Here is a 19,325-nt window from a genome sequence, read left to right on the forward strand (position 1 = left end):
TGGATGGGGTTGGAGGAATAAAAAGTTAGACAGTGTTCTCTGTTTTCCTATGATTTCCTCAGTTTTTCCATCTCATTTTTTGGACTAAGGTCTCTACATTTTTTGGACTAAGGACTCTACACTCGCTTATTTTAGAATGAAAGTGTTGGGGAAAAACAGAACAACTTGGGAGTAAATATGATTTATTCTTGAGAGGTGGCAATATTTTCTATTGGATAGGTAGTTGACCTTGGAGTCAGAATGATTTGGGTTCAAGTTTGACATGCCAGCTCTGTGACTCTGCCTGAGCAAGTCACTTAATTTCTCAGTGTCTCAGGAACTATAAGACCACAAATTTATGATGTACATGGAGGGGGGGAAATCTGACCGAAAAAGTTTCTTCTAAAAAAAATTATCTCGTGATTCTGTTGTTTTTCTCCATTATATATATTTCTAGACTTCCTGCCCAGATTACTCAATCACCATCATTCTTTGTCTCTTTTGCCTTATTGAAACTTTACTTGTAGAGGTGATTTGTACACCTAATGCCTTCTGTCTCGTAGGATTATGGATTGAGATAGAGCCAGAAGGGACGTCAGAGTCTCTAGTCTAACCTCTTCATTTTACAAATGATGAAATTCTGAGGTTCATAGAAGTTAATTGACTTACTCAGGTAGAAAGTGACAGAGCTAGAATCCAAACTCAAGTCCTGTGACTCCAAATTTAGCATTTTTTCTACCCCACTAATCTAATCCAGTAAGCAGTTATTAAATGCCTGCTGTTTGCTATGTTTTGGGCATATGAAGAGAAAATGAAAAAGAGCTCCTTCCCTTAAGGAACTTACATTCTTTTGAAGGAGATTTGGAAACTTCTACAGACTTGTGGGGAAATAACGAAGATTATCATGTATATTATTTCTTGAGATATTTATCTGTATTTTGAGAACTGAAAGTGAATTTCAGTTTGTATCATCTAGACTCACCTGAACCTTAGTTTTTGTTAAAAACCTTTCCACTTAATTTGTGGTTCTGGAAACCTTGCTCAACAGTTATTAAGTATCTTATGTCTAGAGACACTGCACTAGGCCCTGGGGAAGGTTAAAGTTTTTTTTTTTTAAATATGGTACCTGTCCTGGTGGAGTTTAAAGAGTGGTGAGGGTCACATTATACTTTAACATGCATTTATTAGTTGTTCCTTCCTCAACCTCTCCCCTCCCCCCCCAAAAAATTTGTGGTTTTTTTTTTTTAATCTGAGGTGAGGAAAGGTCTTTTACCAAATGAGATAAAACTTCCTTAACAATATGTCCATAAATTTAAAGGATGGGTAAGAATTTAACAATCAGGGAAAGTTATTATAAGCATAGCTTAAACAAGGCAGAAAATCCTAGAGTATATGGCAGTATAATGAATTGTTTAATATAGAATTGAGTCATGTACATAGAAATTATAGTTGCATCTTTTGAGATGGATGAAATTAGTGAAAGAAAATAAAGATGGAGAGAAATGGGGCAAAGATAGATCTGTAAAGAGCAAGTTTGACTTGAGAAAAGTAAAAGAAGGAGTTGGGTATTATAATGAAAAGATCACTGAACTTGGATTCACAAATTTGAGTTTGTCCATTCATTATTTATTAGCTGTGTCGCCTTAGGCAGTCTCCCATTCTTTTAGCCTCAATCTTCTCAACTGTGAGATGAAGATAAAGGAGATTACGTTACCTTTCTCAAGGAAAGATGAAGCATTTAATGGACTTTAAAGTATTATTAGTTATTAAATACAAAGTTATTAGACTAGAAAAGTGGAGTGGTGCCAGCTTTTGGAGGGCCTTTAATATCAGACTAAGAAGTATAAGGTTTAGTGCCTGGTGAGTACAAAACTCATTGCGAGATGTTGAGCAGAGGAATAACATAACCAAATATACATAGCCTTGTGAAGAATTGGAGCAGACGGTGAGGAGAAAGTAAAAAGGGAAGACCTACTAAAAAAAGACTGCAGTAGCCTAGGGAATTTGTAACTGCTAGGTACTAAAAATGGAAAAGAGGGGATGGATTCAAGAAATACTACAGATAGAATCTTTGGGATTTAATTATTGATTGGCTATGAGAGAAAGGAATCAAAACTAATACTAAATTTTCAGACATGTATTGGGCAAACGGAGATTCCACTGGTAGAAAGAGTAAAATCAGAAGAAGACAGATATTTAGGGGACAAGTTATGTATAGATTTGGACACACTGAGTTTGAGGTACTGTGGTCTATCTAGATGGAGATTTCCTATAGTAGTTGGAGATGCAGATTTGGAACTTAGAAGACAGGTAAAGGTTTTACTTGACTGTGCTTATTTGTTACAAGGAAAATCTTCTGTTTTGGGGGGTGGAGGATGAGGATGGAGAGAAAAAAGTGTGAGTTAGTCGATAATGATAGAGATACAAATATAGAGGAAAACAAAAAGTTTAGAAGAAAACACAAACAGCACAGTTTTGTTACCATTGTGTTAAATTTAATTTTGCTGTTTTTCAGTTATGTCCTACTCTTTATGACCCCATTTGGGATTATCTTGTCAGAGATACTGGAGTGACTTGCCACTTAATCTCCAGCTTATTTTACAGATGAGAAAACTGAGGTAAACGGGTTAAGTGACTTGCCTAGCATCACACAGCTAATAAGTGTCTGAGGCAGCATTTGAACCTCAGGTCTTCTTGACTCAAGACCCAGCACTCTATCCACTGTGCCACCTAGCTGCCCCATTAAATTTAATATATACCTTTAAAAACAAACTATTTAAGAGAATTTTATCATTTCATTTATGATTATTTTGTTTGTACATCGAAGTGTCCATGTTTAGTTAATGGTTATTAGATTCATATTAAAGACAATTATTTTCAAAACAAGAAAAGAAAAATAAGAACTGGAGATTTACATTAGTGAGTCATTAGATGTAGGCAGTGATAGTTGAAGCTTGGGAGTGAATGAGATTACTAAGGGAAAAGAGTAGAGTAACAAAAGAAACTTCAGAGATTCAAGGACAAAACCATGGGGAACACCTATCCTGAGGATTTGGGAAGAGGACAGTGGAAGAGACATTAAAGGAATGGCTACAGAGATAGTTCAGCATATCCAGAACAAGGGTATAATCAGTGTGTCAAATACTGCAGAAAGATCAAGGGAATAAGTCCTGGAAAAGGTTGTTGGGCTTGGCAGATACAGTCATTGGTAGCCTTTGAGATTATCTTTTTAAGGATGGAAACTAGATATCGAGGAGTCAGTAAAATGATGATCAGTAAGAAATTGAGTTCATTGAAGGCAGTTTGTCTTTTAAAGGGAATGGATTAATGAGATACAGCTAAATAAAGTAGTAGGGTCAAACAAAAGAAGTTTTTAGAATGAGGAAAACCTGAGTGTGTTTGTAGACAGATGGGAAAGAACTAGTGAGGTAGCAGAGAGTAAAAGAAAGGCTTATTGCTACAACAACATGTTGGGAAAGGATGGGATCAAGGGCACAGGTAGAAGAATTAGCATTAACAAGGAATTAGGGATGACTTTTTTTCAGAGATTGGAAAAGAGACTTAGTAATAATGATGTACTTTGCTAACTGTAAACTGGTATATGAAGGATTAAATATGTGCATATATGTAAGCATCAACTAGATGCCATTTCCTCTTCACTCAGTGTCAGGCCCCCAAAGTCACCACTAAGCCTGCCCACAGCATGAAATTTAGAGATCATAATGGTCTGGAAAAGTGTAGAATGACTTGGAGTTGGGAGAGACCTAGCTTCAGATATTACCTTCATCACTTTCTGGCTGTGTGTCCCTGAGCAAGTAACTGAACCACTTAGCCTCAATTTCCTCATCTCGAAAATGGGTATAATAATAATTGTGCCTATCTGTAATTTCTAACCTACAAAAAAAATTTAATTGAATATTTCTAATGCTTCAAGAATCCCTTGTAATGGGGTAATATTCCTGATAAATTATTAATTTTAAGTTCTTGTTTTTCAAATACATAAACTACCAAAATCTTTCAAAAGGTATTTTGTAATAAAATACTGCTTTTTAGATTACACAGAATGACATCCATTGAAAGAGAAGAAAAGGAGAAAGTGAAAAAAAAAAGAGAGAAAACAAGAGGAGGAAGAAACAATGCAACAAGCCACATGGGTGAAATACACATTTCCAATTAAACATCAGGTAATCTTCACTAAAATCTTTAGTAATCATCAGCAAACATTTATTAAATGCCTACTATGTGTAAGGCCCTAAGTTAAGCACCAGGGATACAAAGAAGAAAAAACAATAGACAGCTACCTTCAGGAATGTTATATTATATCCAGGGGAGCAACATGTATACCTTTAAATCTATACAAAACAAATACAAGGTAGATCAAGGGTGAGAGGTTGCACTAGCAATGAGAGGAATCAGGAATGAAATGGCTCTGTGTGAGAGTCGTCACTTGAGCGGAACTTTCAAAGAAACTAGGAATTCTGAGAGGCAGAGGTAAAAAGAAAGTACAAACACAGTTCATCAGACTGGAGAAAAAGAAAGAATAAGGAACAGTATCAAAGAAGGTTTTGAAATGTGGAGTAGGAGGAAGAGCTCATGGCAAAATGGCCTTCATTTTCCTGGTCACATATGAGGTCTTTTGTTGGAATGGGAGAGTGCTGAAGAAAAAAAGGTTTGGAACAGCCTGTTTGGAGTGTGAGAGAGAATCAGTTGAGTTATTAAAGTTTAATTTCTTAAAAGTATTTTTAGTTGTTTTGGAGCCTTCTGGTTTATAATTTAAGTCGTTTGTAGTCATTTTTATTTATCTTGTAAGTAGCTATGTTTGATCATTTAAAAAAATTTTCATCCAAACAAAATATAAACTATATTATAAGTTAATTCTTTGTTTAACTTGTTGGGATAACTATAAGTATAGCATTTGATGTATGGGTAGAGATAGTTACTTAGTCACCTGTGGCAAAGACAGAAGCAGATTACTTCCTATTTGTTTTCCTTGTATCTGTATTTATTTTTCTGTCAATGAGAAGGAGCCAGTCATTTCCTTTTCATCTCCCTGTGGCTTTTAAGTGATATTCTTCCTTTCTGATCCCTATTGAAATGCCTAACTGAATATGATCTTATTTAGATAAAACATACAAATGCCTTATAAAATGTGTCATTTGTGTTGCTTGATCAAAAAAATTTCCTTTTTAACAGGTTTGGAAACAAAAAGGAGAGGAATATAGAGTAACGGGCTACGGTGGTTGGAGTTGGATTAGTAAAACACATGTTCATAGGTTTGTCCCTAAATTGCCTGGAAATACTAATGTGAATTACAGAAAAATATTAGACAGTAAGTACCTCAGATTATTTTTTCTATGGTTTTAATTTCTTGTTTATTGAAACCACATTAGCCATGTCCTAGGTAAAATTGTTTTTCTTCTACTTTATAAATAGAACGTATTTTAAATGATATATTTTATTTTATTCATATAGTATAAAAAATTAATAAGTGAGAAATAAGGAAAGTCAGAGAATAGTAGAACTTCATAAATAAGTCGGTGTCCTAAAGATCAGGTCACCTAAACAAAATTTGTTCGGTTTTATAAGTACCAGTGACACTTCATTTATTCTGATGCTACTTCTCTCAACAATCAAGAGTCAGCAAGTGGCCAAATAAGACTTAAGAACAGACACAATGACACAGGTTCATTTATTTACTTCACTCATAGCAGAGCCCCTCAGAGACACTGACCCCATTTACTTCGAACAAGCTTGTTAGTTTCTGAACAAAACAAAAGCTGCTTAGTTTGTGGACTTCTAACATATTTACAGAAGAATGCTAGAAATGGGCAAGAAGTGACATTTGACAATGAAGTAGAAGATATAAACTCAGACAGTAAAGTAGCCTGAGGTTTATTTAAGTAGACAGGAGCCAGCATCCCTATATACCTCATTAGTCCTATGTTACTGAATGGTACAATAATAAATATTTGTAATGATGCTATCAAGAAAAAATTAAATGATGTTTATGTGAAAGGTAAGTATATAAAATGTTTTAGGAAAACTTCCATCTAAGTAGTTAATTATGAAGTTCTAGAATATAGAGGAATAAGAATTATATATAGCTAATAATAATAATAATAGGATTAAGCATTAAACATTTAACCTTAAAACTAGTGCTTTAAGGATTATAAAGTGCTTTATATATGTTAATTTATTTGATTCTCAAAATAATGCTGTGAGGTAGGTGCTATTATTTTATGCATTTTACAGATAAAGAAACTGAGGCTGTGACAGATTGTCAATGGCTTACTCAGGGTTACACAGCTAAGTGTCTGAACAGAATTTGAGTTCAAATCTCCCTGACTAAAATCTAGCCCTCTGACACCTAGCTGACATATATCACTGTTCTTCCCCTAAAGATCCTGAATAAAATGAAGCGTTACTATATTTTATGGCAGCCTAGTAAACACTGTTCTATATAATATGATTTTATAGTAAACCATTAGCTTTGTAATGCAATTAACTGACGTTTTTGTATAAAGAGTATTTTACAAGATGTTCACCTCTTTTTGGCTTGTGTTAGCAGGTGGGATGGTGTCAGTTCAGTGTTGTGTTCTCTAGCTACTAAATTGGTCCCAAGAGGGATTGTCTTGGTAGAATTGTGGAGACAGTTCAATTTTTGTATACTGCAGTGCTGAAAACATTATGATCTGTTTGTCTTTTAATAGTGCTATCATTTACTTCATGGCACAGACTCTTATAAGTAGTGAATGTGCAATATTTGTTGATCATGATCCATTACAATCTAAGGGACAATCCAAATTCTTTTATTATATAAGAATTTGTTATTAGGAATTTTATTATATAGGAATTATATATTCCAGTAAATCACTCAACATATGGAAATGTTCTTTTTTTGTCATGAAAAGATGTTTATTATGAATGTGTTTGTTTTATATAATAAACTGATTATCTATGTAGGGTTGTCCAGAATGCCCTCCCTCCCCCTCCTCTTCACTTCCCATAACCTAATTCCCAGTAGTGGAGTAGTGCTACCTAGTTGGATTTTGGCGTTCTTTCCACTCATGCCTTGAGCCAGCACCACTTCTCCAGGGTGGCAGCAGTAGATGAAGAAATTATGTGGAAGCTTTTCAAAGGGACAAGCTAGACTGAGCTGCTGTAGTGGTGGCAATGGTGGAATACCCTTTTTCTGTCATATGTTAATAAACTTCTGTCGTGGTGGATAGTCAGTTATTATATGATGTAAACATTAAGAGATTTACTAAGGATAATACAGCACTTAGTACTTATTGTATTCTATATTTGGGAAGTTACCTGTTATAGCCAAAGCAAATGTATCAATAATTTTTAAGTGTATAGTATACAAGGAAAAAAGGGGATATGCTTTCATTTTTAGACTTTAGGAAAGGACTTTTTAAAAAAGTTTATATATTCTGATCAACCAACCATATCATTTGACAGAATAAACATTTTTTAATAGTCTGATTCATCATCAATACAAAAGTGGCCAACAACACAACAAAATTCTTGGGTTTTTCAGTAATTTAAGATCATTTAGTGGGACCAAGTTATTTTTTAAATAACAATGTTCAAAGTGAGGAATATGTGAACTTTAGTGTGAATTATTATTGCAGGTCTGTTGTATTTGCCTTGCATTCACTAGTTCAACGGGCCTACACAGTAGAACTATAAATTACCTGAAGATTCTTACCCTGTCTCCTTTTCCCCCTTCTTCCCTTCTATATCCAGTGCCTTCCACCCTGCCCACCCACCAAAAAAAAGCCAACCCAAAAGATGCTATTCTTTGAATAGCATCATAGCATTCTTATACCATAGAATATATGATAGAGTACCTCTTCCACAGTGTGTTTGCTTTTAAATAGGGGATTAAAATCTAGAGAATATTTATAGTTTCAGTCCTTAGTACATACAGTTTTTTTCTCATCTCTAAAATCATACCAAGTAGTCAGTCACTAGTATTCTGCTTGTGGTAAGGCTAAGCTTGTGTTATAGATTTAGGGGAGGACATGGTAAAAACTGTGTACTTTTTTGAGCAAAATAAGTTAATCAGTATAAAATGCTATAAATTTTCAAAATTAAAAAAATAAAGATAAATTCATTGTGTCCGTGAATATTTAATACTAAGGTTATGTTATATTTTAAGGTATTATTGAATACTGAGATCCTAGTATGTAAATGGTTTTGATTCACAGTGAATAAGAAACATTCCACTATACCAGATATGCAAAAATAAATGTGTAGATTTATTAAAATACTGGTAGTATCTGATTATTTTAATATTTGGTTCTTTCTAGCCAAAAATCTTGACACTGGTGAAAATGAGTGTGAACTTGATAAACGAAAAAGTCTAACACGAAGTCCAATGAAAGTAAAATTGGAGACCAACCCTCAGAAAAGTAAAGCAAGTGATTCAGAAATGCTACAAGAAATAGACCAAACTGAAATGGAAACTACAAAAATTTCTGAGAAGAAAGACCAAACTAAGGAAGAAAGTACAATGCTTAAAGAAAAACCTGAAGTTGATATGACCTCTTCAGATGTAGTTGCTACAAAAGAAAAAGGTACGGCAATGATGTTTTGTATTTTTAATGCAGATGTGTGAATATTTGTATATGTGTACATAAATACATTTCAAGGATCTATTATTTCACTTCTCAAATGCTCCCTGCACCGCTGCAGATTCCATCTTCTCTTTTATTTAATAGGTGGTCTTTAGTAGCTTTAGACAAAAGGTTATTATTGTGAAGCCAGCCTTGTAGTGATATCTGTGTGACTGTCTCCTTATGATGTTTGTGTCTGTGATTACACGAAAATACACACATAAACACATATATATATCAGTATATATATAAAGAGAGAGAGAGAATATTGTTTTTCTTAAAAAAATATATGTGAGCTTGAAGATAATTTAAGATAAAAAAATCTTTTTTTTTTTTTTTTACCAGATCTCCTTACACAATGCCGAATACATTGTAGATTTTTTTTTAAGGCAATTGGGGTGAAGTGACTTGCCCAGGGTCATACAGCTAGTAAGTGTCAAGTGTTTGGTCTGAGACTGAATTTGAACTCAGGTCCTCGTGACTTCAGGGCAGGTGCTCTATCCACTGTGCCACCTAGCTGCCCCTATATAGTAGATTCTTAATAAAAGCTTATAAATCTTTATAGGTTTGTAAATCTTATGTGAAAATATTTCTTTGTAGGCAAAAAATGTAATGTAATTTATCAGGAAAGTTTTAAAACTATGAAATTCTGACTTAAATTATGTAATATATACATAGATTAATAAGTTTCTGAAAAATTTGCTTTTCCAAATTCTACATTATATTCATATACCAGGGACTTGAAATATATATTTTGAAAATGTGTAGTTCTATATTTTTATATTACCTATTTTACACTAGAATGAAAATAAAGAAAACAAGGCAATATAAAAATTAAACTATATCCATAAATAACATTATTATTTTACATTTTAATACTGAAGTATTAATAGAAATGTTTTTGGTTCACAGATGAGAAAGGAATGCTTAATTCTGAAAGTGATAAGCCTATCAAGGAAGAACCTATGGAGATAGATGAAGTAAAAACAGATTCATCCACAAGATGTGAGGAAAGTTCTTTTAAAGCAGATGTAATTAATGTCAGTGAGGGTTTTCATCTAAGGACTAGTTACAAAAAGAAAGTAAAATCATCCAAATTAGATGGACTACTTGAAAGGAGAGTGAAGCAGTTTACATTGGAAGAAAAACAGCGCCTTGAAAAAATGAAGTTGGAAGGAAAGACTTCTGCAGGTCCCCTGAAAAGCATGGCTGAATCACATGTATTAGTGAAAGCAAAAGAAGGGGGTCAAGCCAGCATGATCGATCAGGAGAAAACACAGGGTTCAGATAGTAACAGAACAGAAGATCTGATTCAAGAATGTTCACAAAATAATGAAAACTCTACTATTAGGATCAGTGGCTCTGATGTAACTTATACAGGTAAACATTCCACAAAAGGCCAGGCACAAGAAAAAGTCTCCATTCAGAGCCCAGAACCAAACTTCCAAAAACAAAATTCTGTCATCAGTGATGTATCTGAACCTGCAGTTGCTGATAAATGTCAAAAACAAGACAGGCTTAAAGCAAAAGAACATGATATCATCAATGTGGATGACCAACCAGTCAGTCAAGATGAAAAAAGTATGTTGGCCACTAAAAAGGAAAATAATTTCCTGCCAGTAAATACCACTGTTTGTCTTTCTGAAAGTGTTTCGGAACCAGTGGTTCATGAAAGTACCTGTGACACAGATGTTCCAGCTACCTCTGAAGCAACAGCTTTGGGAGAAAAATATGGAAAACAGGCATGTGACTCTGAAAATAATAGCACTTTGGAAAAGAGCTCTGAATCTTTATTCACTCAGGACAGTAAGGAAGAGGATGTGCTTGTTCCAAACAGCCATAAAAGTAATTTAAAATGCTCCCATGGGAACCAGGAACAAGTTCTTGAAGGTCTAAAGTTAGTTTCAGACATGTCTTCTGAAAAGCAACCTCTTAAACCCAGAGAAAAAACCAGTGGTGATATGTTACACTGCAAAATAACTGAAGCTAATGGTAAAAAACCAAGTCAAGAGCAGAAATTAGAGAGCTCAGTGAATAAATGTCATCATCAAATAAATCTGAAGAACATAATAGACAAAAAGAATAGCGAAAATGGAGATACTGAGAAAAAGGGAGAGAAAGAAATAGCGACTGCGTTTCAGATTAATGGGAAAGATAATGAATTTAAGGTATTTTCAAAAGATGAATACATGAAAGAGATCTCTGATAGTAAGGTAGGAACTGGTAATGTTGAATCAAAGGTTAATAGTATTAAAGCAATTCCTGAACATGAGATCAAGCCATTAATTGTTAAGGAAGCTCCTGTAAAGCCATTCATGAATGGAGATGTCATCATGGAAGATTTCAATGAAAAAAGTAACTTGAACACAAAATCATGTTTACTTAGTTCTTCAGATATTGATGGTAAATACCAAGGTAACGTGGAAAATCTAACATCAGTCAAAGGGCCCAAGAGTATACAACATTTGGTTGAAAAACACCATTCTAATGAAAAAGCTGCTTTTGTTGATGGTCCTTCCATAGCACCTTCACCATCATGTAAAGAGAGCAGCTCAGTTAATCAAGTAGAAAATATGGAGGTTGAAACCTCAGAAACTAAAAAAGTTCCTCCATCACCTGTTACTTCTGGTGAAGAGTCTAACCTAAGTAGTGATTTTAATGATCAGAATGGTCTGCCTGCTAACAAAATGGAAAATGGCAACGGAAATGCTACAAGAAAAACAGTGATCACCGAAGTCACCACAACAACATCAACTGTGGCCACAGAATCAAAAACTGTGTTTAAAGTTGCAGAAGTAGTGGCCTCCCAAGGTGATCAGCAATCGGTAGTCTCCTCTACTGAAAATTGTGCCATGTCCACTGTAACCACCACCACTACTACTGTTACAAAACTAAGCACACCCACTACTGGCAGTAATGTGGATGTCATCTCTGTGAAGGAGCACAGTAAAACTGTTGTTACAACAACAGTCACTGATTCACTGACCACTCCAGGGGGCACATTAGTAACATCAATGACTGTGAGCAAAGAGTATTCTACAAAAGACAAAGTAAAACTAATGAAATTTTCCAGACCTAAGAAGACTCGATCTGGCACAGCTCTGCCATCCTATAGGAAATTTGTTACCAAGAGCAGCAAAAAGAGCATATTTGTTTTGCCTAACGATGACTTGAAAAAGTTGGCCAGAAAAGGTGGCATCCGAGAGGTACCTTGTTTTAATTACAATGCGAAACCTGCCTTGGATATATGGCCATATCCATCTCCAAGACCTACTTTTGGTATCACATGGAGGTAGGTGTTTTAAAAACCATTTGGAGAAATGGGTAATTATGGGGATTTTAAAAATGCATTTGAATAAATGAGTTACTAAAATTAGACTACAGAACTACATTTTAATTGACAAACATAGAAATATTAATGTAATGTGATCTAAAAGAATTCAGACCCAAAAAGCTGGCATTCACAAACAGAAAAGAATTGCTGAAGAGTCAGGATGTTTGGAATTCTGGAGATTAATCTCAGCTTCGCTTTAAGAGAACAAAGGAGAAATGTCAAGCTAGGTTGCTTCCATAGTTTAACTTCCCAAGTTGCTGCCATTTATTTTGTACAGTGATGAACTTATTCTTATGGAATCAAATTATTATACATTTCTGAAATGTTGATACTTTATTTCCATTAAATAATGCATAAAAAATGATAAAAGTAAGTTGAAATGTTTTTGAATCATTAAAAGGAAATCGCTATGCTGGAATGGTAACATCCAAATTTTTGCACAATAAACACTCCTTCATGTTCTCCAATATATATATTTCAAAACCAAACTCTTAAGATTTTCCTTGCCCTTTTAGATTCCTTTGGAGTTTATTTCCAGAAGTACTCCTTATTTAGGAATTTCTTACTCTAGACATTGTTTCTAGGAACAAATTGTCACGCATGATTTTTAAATTTGTAAACTCATCATGTGTTAGAGCTGGAAGGGATCTTAAATGACCTTAGTTAGCTCAATACTCTCATTTTGAAGATGAGAAAACTAAGGCCAGTTAGGGTGATTTACCCAAAGTCAGGTATTAAATAAGTGGCAGAGCTGGAACTACCCTTTCTTCTAACTCCCAGTCCAGGGCTCTCTTTTACACCTTTCATCTGCTCTTCCCTCTCACCTGGCGGCTGTGCTTTTTCCCTTTGTCAAATGCCATGCCCTTGAACTCTTTTTTTTTCCCCTTATCTTTAAAACTCGAAAGGGTAAAGAGTCTATGGAAACTCTCGTGTAGTTTTGATTATTCAGTTAGACATGCTGGGGTGCCAGGGTACATATTAGTTGCCATTAGGAAACTTTTGTACATAATTTTCTGTGCTTCCATTAATCACTCATGTCACTTGAGTAAGTTATTAGATAGGCCTTCTATCTATAAAAAACTCCTTCATAAGTTAAAGTATTAATTCTTTCCTTTCCCATTGGAACTTGACTACTCCTTGAAATGGGATACCATAAAATAAGTGCATATCAGAGCTCTATATAGTGCAATTACAATTTATTTCAGTTAATAATGTCATCTTTTATTAATTGATAATAATTAACCAAATTTTTATAGCTTGCCTTTTGATTTGGATTAAAATATCATCACTCCATTACACATTCAATAGAGACAGCTGAAAAGTACGATTTCTCTGCAGGGCCTGCAGTGAAGGATTTGCAGAATCCTGCAGGGAATCAAGGAAAGCTTCATTACAATTCATGGATTTGTAGGATTACTCTGCACTTTTCAGCTGTCTTCATTGAGAACGGTCTCAAAAATGTATCCTTGACTGTCCAGCAGGTAACCTCTTTCCCACTGGAAAAGTTACAATGTACAAATATTTTAATTTTTTTTAATGACCACCTGGCAGTTGTTGAGGCAAAACTTTGTTCTTACTAATCTCGTAGATGAATATTAGGATCTGCTGGAATGCTATTTCTCTTAGTTGCCCAAAATTAGTACTATTAGTTGCCAGATTTTGGGAGCCTTATTTTATATTGTGTTAAAATACAAATTGTGGGGATAATTGTTATTCATTTATGTAATTTCTATCACTTTTTAAAACCCTTTTCCACATTCTTCCTCCAGCTGATTAGGAGACATGTAGATCTTTAAATACATTCTAAATTAAGAATAGTTCACACAAGACTAATTTTTCCTTATTTGATCGGCTTAGTAAATCAGGGGTATCTAGAGATAAAGTTTACTTAAATTTTAATGGAAAGCATTTGATAAAGGTTTTTTGTGCTATTCTTTTGGAAAAATAGTAGAGATATTTGATCCAGTCTATTGAATTAGATGGATTCAGAACCAGCTGAATGGTCAGGATTCAAATAGTAATCTTATAGGTTGGTGTCTTCTTGGCAGAAGGACTCCAGTGATGCACTGTGAGATTTGTGCTTGGCCTCGTGCCACTTAACATTTTCATCAGGTTACTTGGATAAGGGGGTAATTCTTATGCTTTCATATATGTAAATATCACGAAGTTGGGAGGGATAACTAAAACACTGGATGACAGCATCAGAATCCAAAAAGATCTAACCAGGCTAGAATATTGGGATAAATCTAATAATAAGAAATCCATTAGGTGTAAGGTACACTTGGATTCAAAAAATCAACTTCACCAGTACAAGGTGATAGAGATAGCAATTTGTCTGAAAAACATCTCTGCATTTCAGTGGTCTGAAAGTTCAGTTATCAGTAAGTGGCCCTGAGATGTGGCAGCCAAGAAAGCTAATGAGATCTTAGACTATAGTAGTCTAGACATAACTTTCATGAATAAGGATGACTGTGTTCTATCCCAGTTGGACTGCCTCTGGAATATTGTCAAAGATTTGAAAAGGAGACTTTTCAGAAGAGCATTTGGTATAGTGAAGGGATTAATGTCCGTTTCATGTCAAGCTTGGTGGAAAGAATGACAGTTATTTAGCTTGATGAAGAGAAGACTTACCGGGAGAACATGACATCTATCTTCAAGTATAATCTAGAAGTTAGAGATGGTTTTGGAATTCATTCTTATGTTGATATATGAATATATGTATGTCTGAAGTTCTAGGTCAAAAATCACCACGCTCTAGCATCTGTGCTGGCACATAAAGTAATCCTGATTAGCATAGTCAGGATTGGCCTATGCACAATGGTGGAGCAGATGAAACTTCAGTGATTTGCCAGCTTCCTATCAGTGCCCTTTTCCTTCATCAGGCTCAATCCTTTGCCTCCCTTTCCAATGTCCCTTTTTTTCTGTTGTCAACTAATCTCCCACTCACTAAAGTGCTGGGTGTTAAGGTTGCAGGAGTATTTTTATTTTAAAAGAGCCTATTTTAGAGCAGGTAATACTGAGGCTGTAGGAAGTACATAGGAAGAATAACTCCCCCACCCCTTTTTTTTCCCCTAATCATCAACAACCATTCTTACTAATCAGCTTTGATAGCTTTACATGGAAACAGCTTCTTAATGGGGAAGAAAAGAAAGTGTCACTTATAGGTGGTCAATTCCACCCTTTAACACCATATAAAGAAATTTTCCAGCCACATCTTCACCTTCGTAAAGAGAGAATAAATGAAGCCGATATGCCATCTCTGAAAGGCTGATAATTCTTCTAGTCTAGTTTTTCCTATAAAAAAAGGGAGCTAAACCAGGCAGACCTGACTTTAATTAAAATGGAGAAGCTTGCAGTTTTTCCAATTTATTCTTTTCTCTGTGCCTTTGCACAGGCTGTCTCCCATGCCTGAAATGCACTTCCTCGTCATCTTAGTCAGTCAACAGCATTTTAGCACAAACTATCTGCCAGACACTCTGCTAAGTGATCTGCCTCTTAGAATCTCCGGTGTTCTTCAACGATCAGCTCAAAAATGCCACATCCTACATAAGGCCTTTACTACTCTCCCCCTCCCCCCCAACACGCCTTTTATTTATTTTACATACACTTATATAAGTACTTGTTGTTTGCCTTAATAGAAAGTAAGCTCCTTTAGGGCAGGGACTGTTCTGTTTTTGTCTTGGTGTCCTCAATACCTACAGGATAGAAGACACTTAATAAATGTTGATTGGTTGGTTGATTCATTCAATGCCTAACTTTTTCCTGTTCCCAATAAGCCAGGATACTGCAGAGCTGTTCTCATTCTAAGCTTTACTGATTTACCCTTTTCCTAGTGGGAGTAGAAACAATGTGGGTTTTTTCCCTTCAGTGTTTTCTTAATTAAAAGGAGGAAGTGAACGAGAGTTGACACTATAAGTTCAATTTTAGAACTTTTAAACTCTTTTATCTTAATGACATGAAGCTCATTGTATTAATGTAATTTGTTTTGAAATAAATGTTTTAGGAGATACTTTAATTCACATTTGTATTAAAATTTCCTTAGATGTTTAGCAGTTTTACATGCAAATAATTGCTTGAACTAGGCTCACTTTTGTACCACCATTAGTAACTAATTTATTTCTCTAATGACCCTCTTTGAAGACTGCAAGACATTAATGTTTCATAGATGTTGCTACATTAGGATTATCTGATATCTAATAGTTCATAGGTTTTAGAGGGCTATGAATTATATGTCTGTAGATCTTTGAAGTTCATTGGGTTCAGAAAATTTGTATAGGAAAACTTTTTTCACTCAGAACTAGTATTTCAGACAATTTTATTCTCCCATCGCTACCACTCTAGTTACCTCTGGTCTGATCTAAACTCATTTATTTCTCCTAGGTTTGCTCTTCTAAATTTTTCTGTCTTCCTGTTTCATAGTTTTTTTTTTTGTAATCCATTTTAAATATGTAAAATCTTAATATAGAATTGTGTTGTTGTGCCCGCTGTACAACAGATTTATCAATTCATGTGGACTGTTCTTTGGCGTTGGAAGTTAAACATTTTGAATTGTCTGTGTAAAGGTATACTCATGAACCCTTTTGCCTATTCCCAATCACTATGATTCATCCAATAACATTTATTGATCATCTAATTTATGTGAGTCACTGAGATGGATTATTTTTTTTTTTTAGATAAAACATTCCCAACCCTTAAGGACTTATAATCTTTATAATAGGAAAGAATTTGACAAGAACACAGATATAATACCAAGTGGAATATGAAAATGTTTCACAGTATACTAAATATTAAAGTTCAAAGGAAAGAGAAGTCAGTCCCCTGGTTTTCTGGGGTAGTTTAATGCCCAACATGTTTGAGAAGCTGTATTATAGTTACTTAAATAGGATAAGAAAGAACTGGAAGACTCTTTAGTTTCATGAAATTTACATGTTGTGGTTTCTTTGGCATTTATTTCAGATATAGACTTCAGACAGTAAAGTCATTGGCTGGAGTAAGTCTAATGTTGCGGTTACTCTGGGCGAGTTTAAGATGGGATGATATGGCAGCCAAAACTCCTCCTGGGGGAGGGACTACTCGAACAGGTAGTATATTTATACATTTTTGTTTGCTTAAACTTTAGTGTCAAAGTTAAATGACAGTGGGATTTTATTTTAAGTATGTCTTGTGTTTGCTTTAAAAATTAAAATGCTTATTCATTTTAAAAATATTTAAGTTTTATAAACTGAAGTTTGCATTGTTTCATCTAATCCTAAGTGTCATGTGAGTCATTTATGATATATAAAACAATGTGGATAGAAAAGTTGCTTGTTATTAGGAATCAAAATTATTTGTAACTAGGATACTTATACCCCACTTTATGCCTCACTTTGCCAAAAGTCTTCTGTTCCTTCCCTCAGTGCTACCAGTTGCCTTCTGGTAACATCCCTCAATTTAGAAACAAGTCCACAGTTAGAAAGGAGATGGAAGCTGGCTGCACGTAGCATTTCATCAGTGATCACGTAGCTCATGATACACATGCTTTTGAACAATAACATTTTATATGACGACTCCACAAGGGTCTACCCCTGACCGCTGTGTATCCTGAGGAACTTTATCCAGTGCTATCCCTCAAATACAGCACTCCATTCCCTCATGCTCTCCCATTCCCCCACCTGCTAGAACCTTCCCCTCTGAAATGAGCTCCCATGTATTCTGTATATCTTTTGTGTAGACCTAGTTATTTACGTGTTGTCTCCACTATTGGAAGTCAGAGACAGTTTTTGTCACTTTTCTCTCCAGTGCTGGGTATTGTGCCTGGCACATAGTAAGCACTTAATAAATGCTTTTTATTGATTGGTATAGTAGAGTTGACAGGCTACTGAGGTGAATTCAATGTATAGGAAAACTTGAATACCTGGTGGGTCCCCTGATACATGATAGTTCCATTTCACAGAAATAGTGTGTTTCATATGGGCCTGTGAAGTGACGCCAACAGCTATAGACTGGCAACATATAACGACTCTATTAGGTATTTTATACAAACTTAGCTTACCCCATTTCTCACTGATCTTCACTTCTTCCCTTCTACTCTAGTTGGCTTTTCTTTGGACTTTTCAATGGTTTTCCTCCTTTTGAAAATGTAGACCTTTTGTTTTTACATCATATTTATTTCCATATGTATTTCTTCTCTCTCTAGTGAACTTTCCCTTGTAACAAAGACTGAGACAGCTCAGCAAAAGTAACAACACAAAAGCCTTGACAGTTAATGCAGTATTTCACACCCTAGACATCACAGAGGTGACTTTTTCGCAAGCAATGTTTTCTGTATATTTTAAATCGTAATTAATCTTACCTTCATTCAATCTCCATAGAAACATCAGACACAGAAATTACAACAACTGAAATAATTAAGCGGAGAGATGTTGGTCCATATGGCATTCGATCAGAATATTGCATCAGGAAAATTATCTGCCCCATTGGTGTTCCAGAGGCTCCAAAGGGTAAGGAATTTTTTAAAACAAATGTACATAAATATTTAATTGGCCTAACTTCCCTCAACTTTTTTGCTTTCTCCATTGGCTCTCATGTGAATATTTCTGTATAATTTGTTCATTTATAAGTGACTCTTACAAGAATTTTACACAAAGAGAAATGGTTTTACATGCATGTAAATGCTTTAATTCTTATAGTGAATTCCCATTATATCTATAGCCTAACAAGGCAGAAGAATATCAACCAGACAACAAAATTTTTGAGCACTTGTATACAAATACTTATAGAATTATAGTAATAAGTCAACAAAGAAGAGATATCACATTGATATGTGTCATTGTCAAATTTTATCAGATGTTAAGACCTGTAAGAAACAGGAATATATTTAGGGATGTCAAAAGAGGTGAGAGTCACATTACAGAAATACTTACTAAAATAACACAAAAGTAATATAGAATGCTAGGGCAAAATTACATCTATTTGGGGGTAATCAGTAAAGGCTTCAGAAGTGGCAGTTCATTTGGTCCTTGAGGTATTGAGATGATTTCAGTAGCTGAAAATATTTTGGGAGGGCATTCCAGGAGAAGAAAACCTAAAATAAAATGAACAAAGGTACTAGAATGGGAATGTAAGGCATTAACAAAAAAAGATCCACTAACAATGTTTAAAGTTATATGGTTTGATTTGTCTTAATTCCTTTTCCATCCAAAGAAACGCCTACACCTCAGAGGAAAGGGCTTCGATCAAGTGCATTAAGGCCAAAGAGGCCAGAAACACCTAAGCAAACAGGTCCTGTTATAATTGAAACCTGGGTAGCAGAAGAGGAATTGGAGTTATGGGAGATCCGGGCATTTGCAGAAAGGTAACAATATAACTAATGGTTGATCACAAAATGTGTAAAATGTAAAGAATCTATC

General features: G+C 34.8%; 1 protein-coding gene across 1 annotated transcript in view; it reads left to right on the forward strand.

The window, feature by feature from the left end:
* Positions 1-19,325, forward strand: part of BPTF (bromodomain PHD finger transcription factor) — a 150,423-nt gene that overhangs the window by 69,618 nt on the left and 61,480 nt on the right. The window contains 8 exon segments of the mRNA XM_027873395.1: positions 4,033-4,078; positions 4,080-4,163; positions 5,173-5,308; positions 8,298-8,564; positions 9,516-11,895; positions 16,894-17,018; positions 18,288-18,416; positions 19,120-19,270. Of these exon segments, the coding sequence (XP_027729196.1) occupies positions 4,033-4,078; positions 4,080-4,163; positions 5,173-5,308; positions 8,298-8,564; positions 9,516-11,895; positions 16,894-17,018; positions 18,288-18,416; positions 19,120-19,270 (3,318 nt within the window).

Source organism: Vombatus ursinus, unplaced genomic scaffold, assembly GCF_900497805.2.
Source record: "Vombatus ursinus unplaced genomic scaffold, bare-nosed wombat genome assembly UNPS02014801.1, whole genome shotgun sequence".
Taxonomy (NCBI): Eukaryota; Metazoa; Chordata; class Mammalia; order Diprotodontia; family Vombatidae; genus Vombatus; species Vombatus ursinus.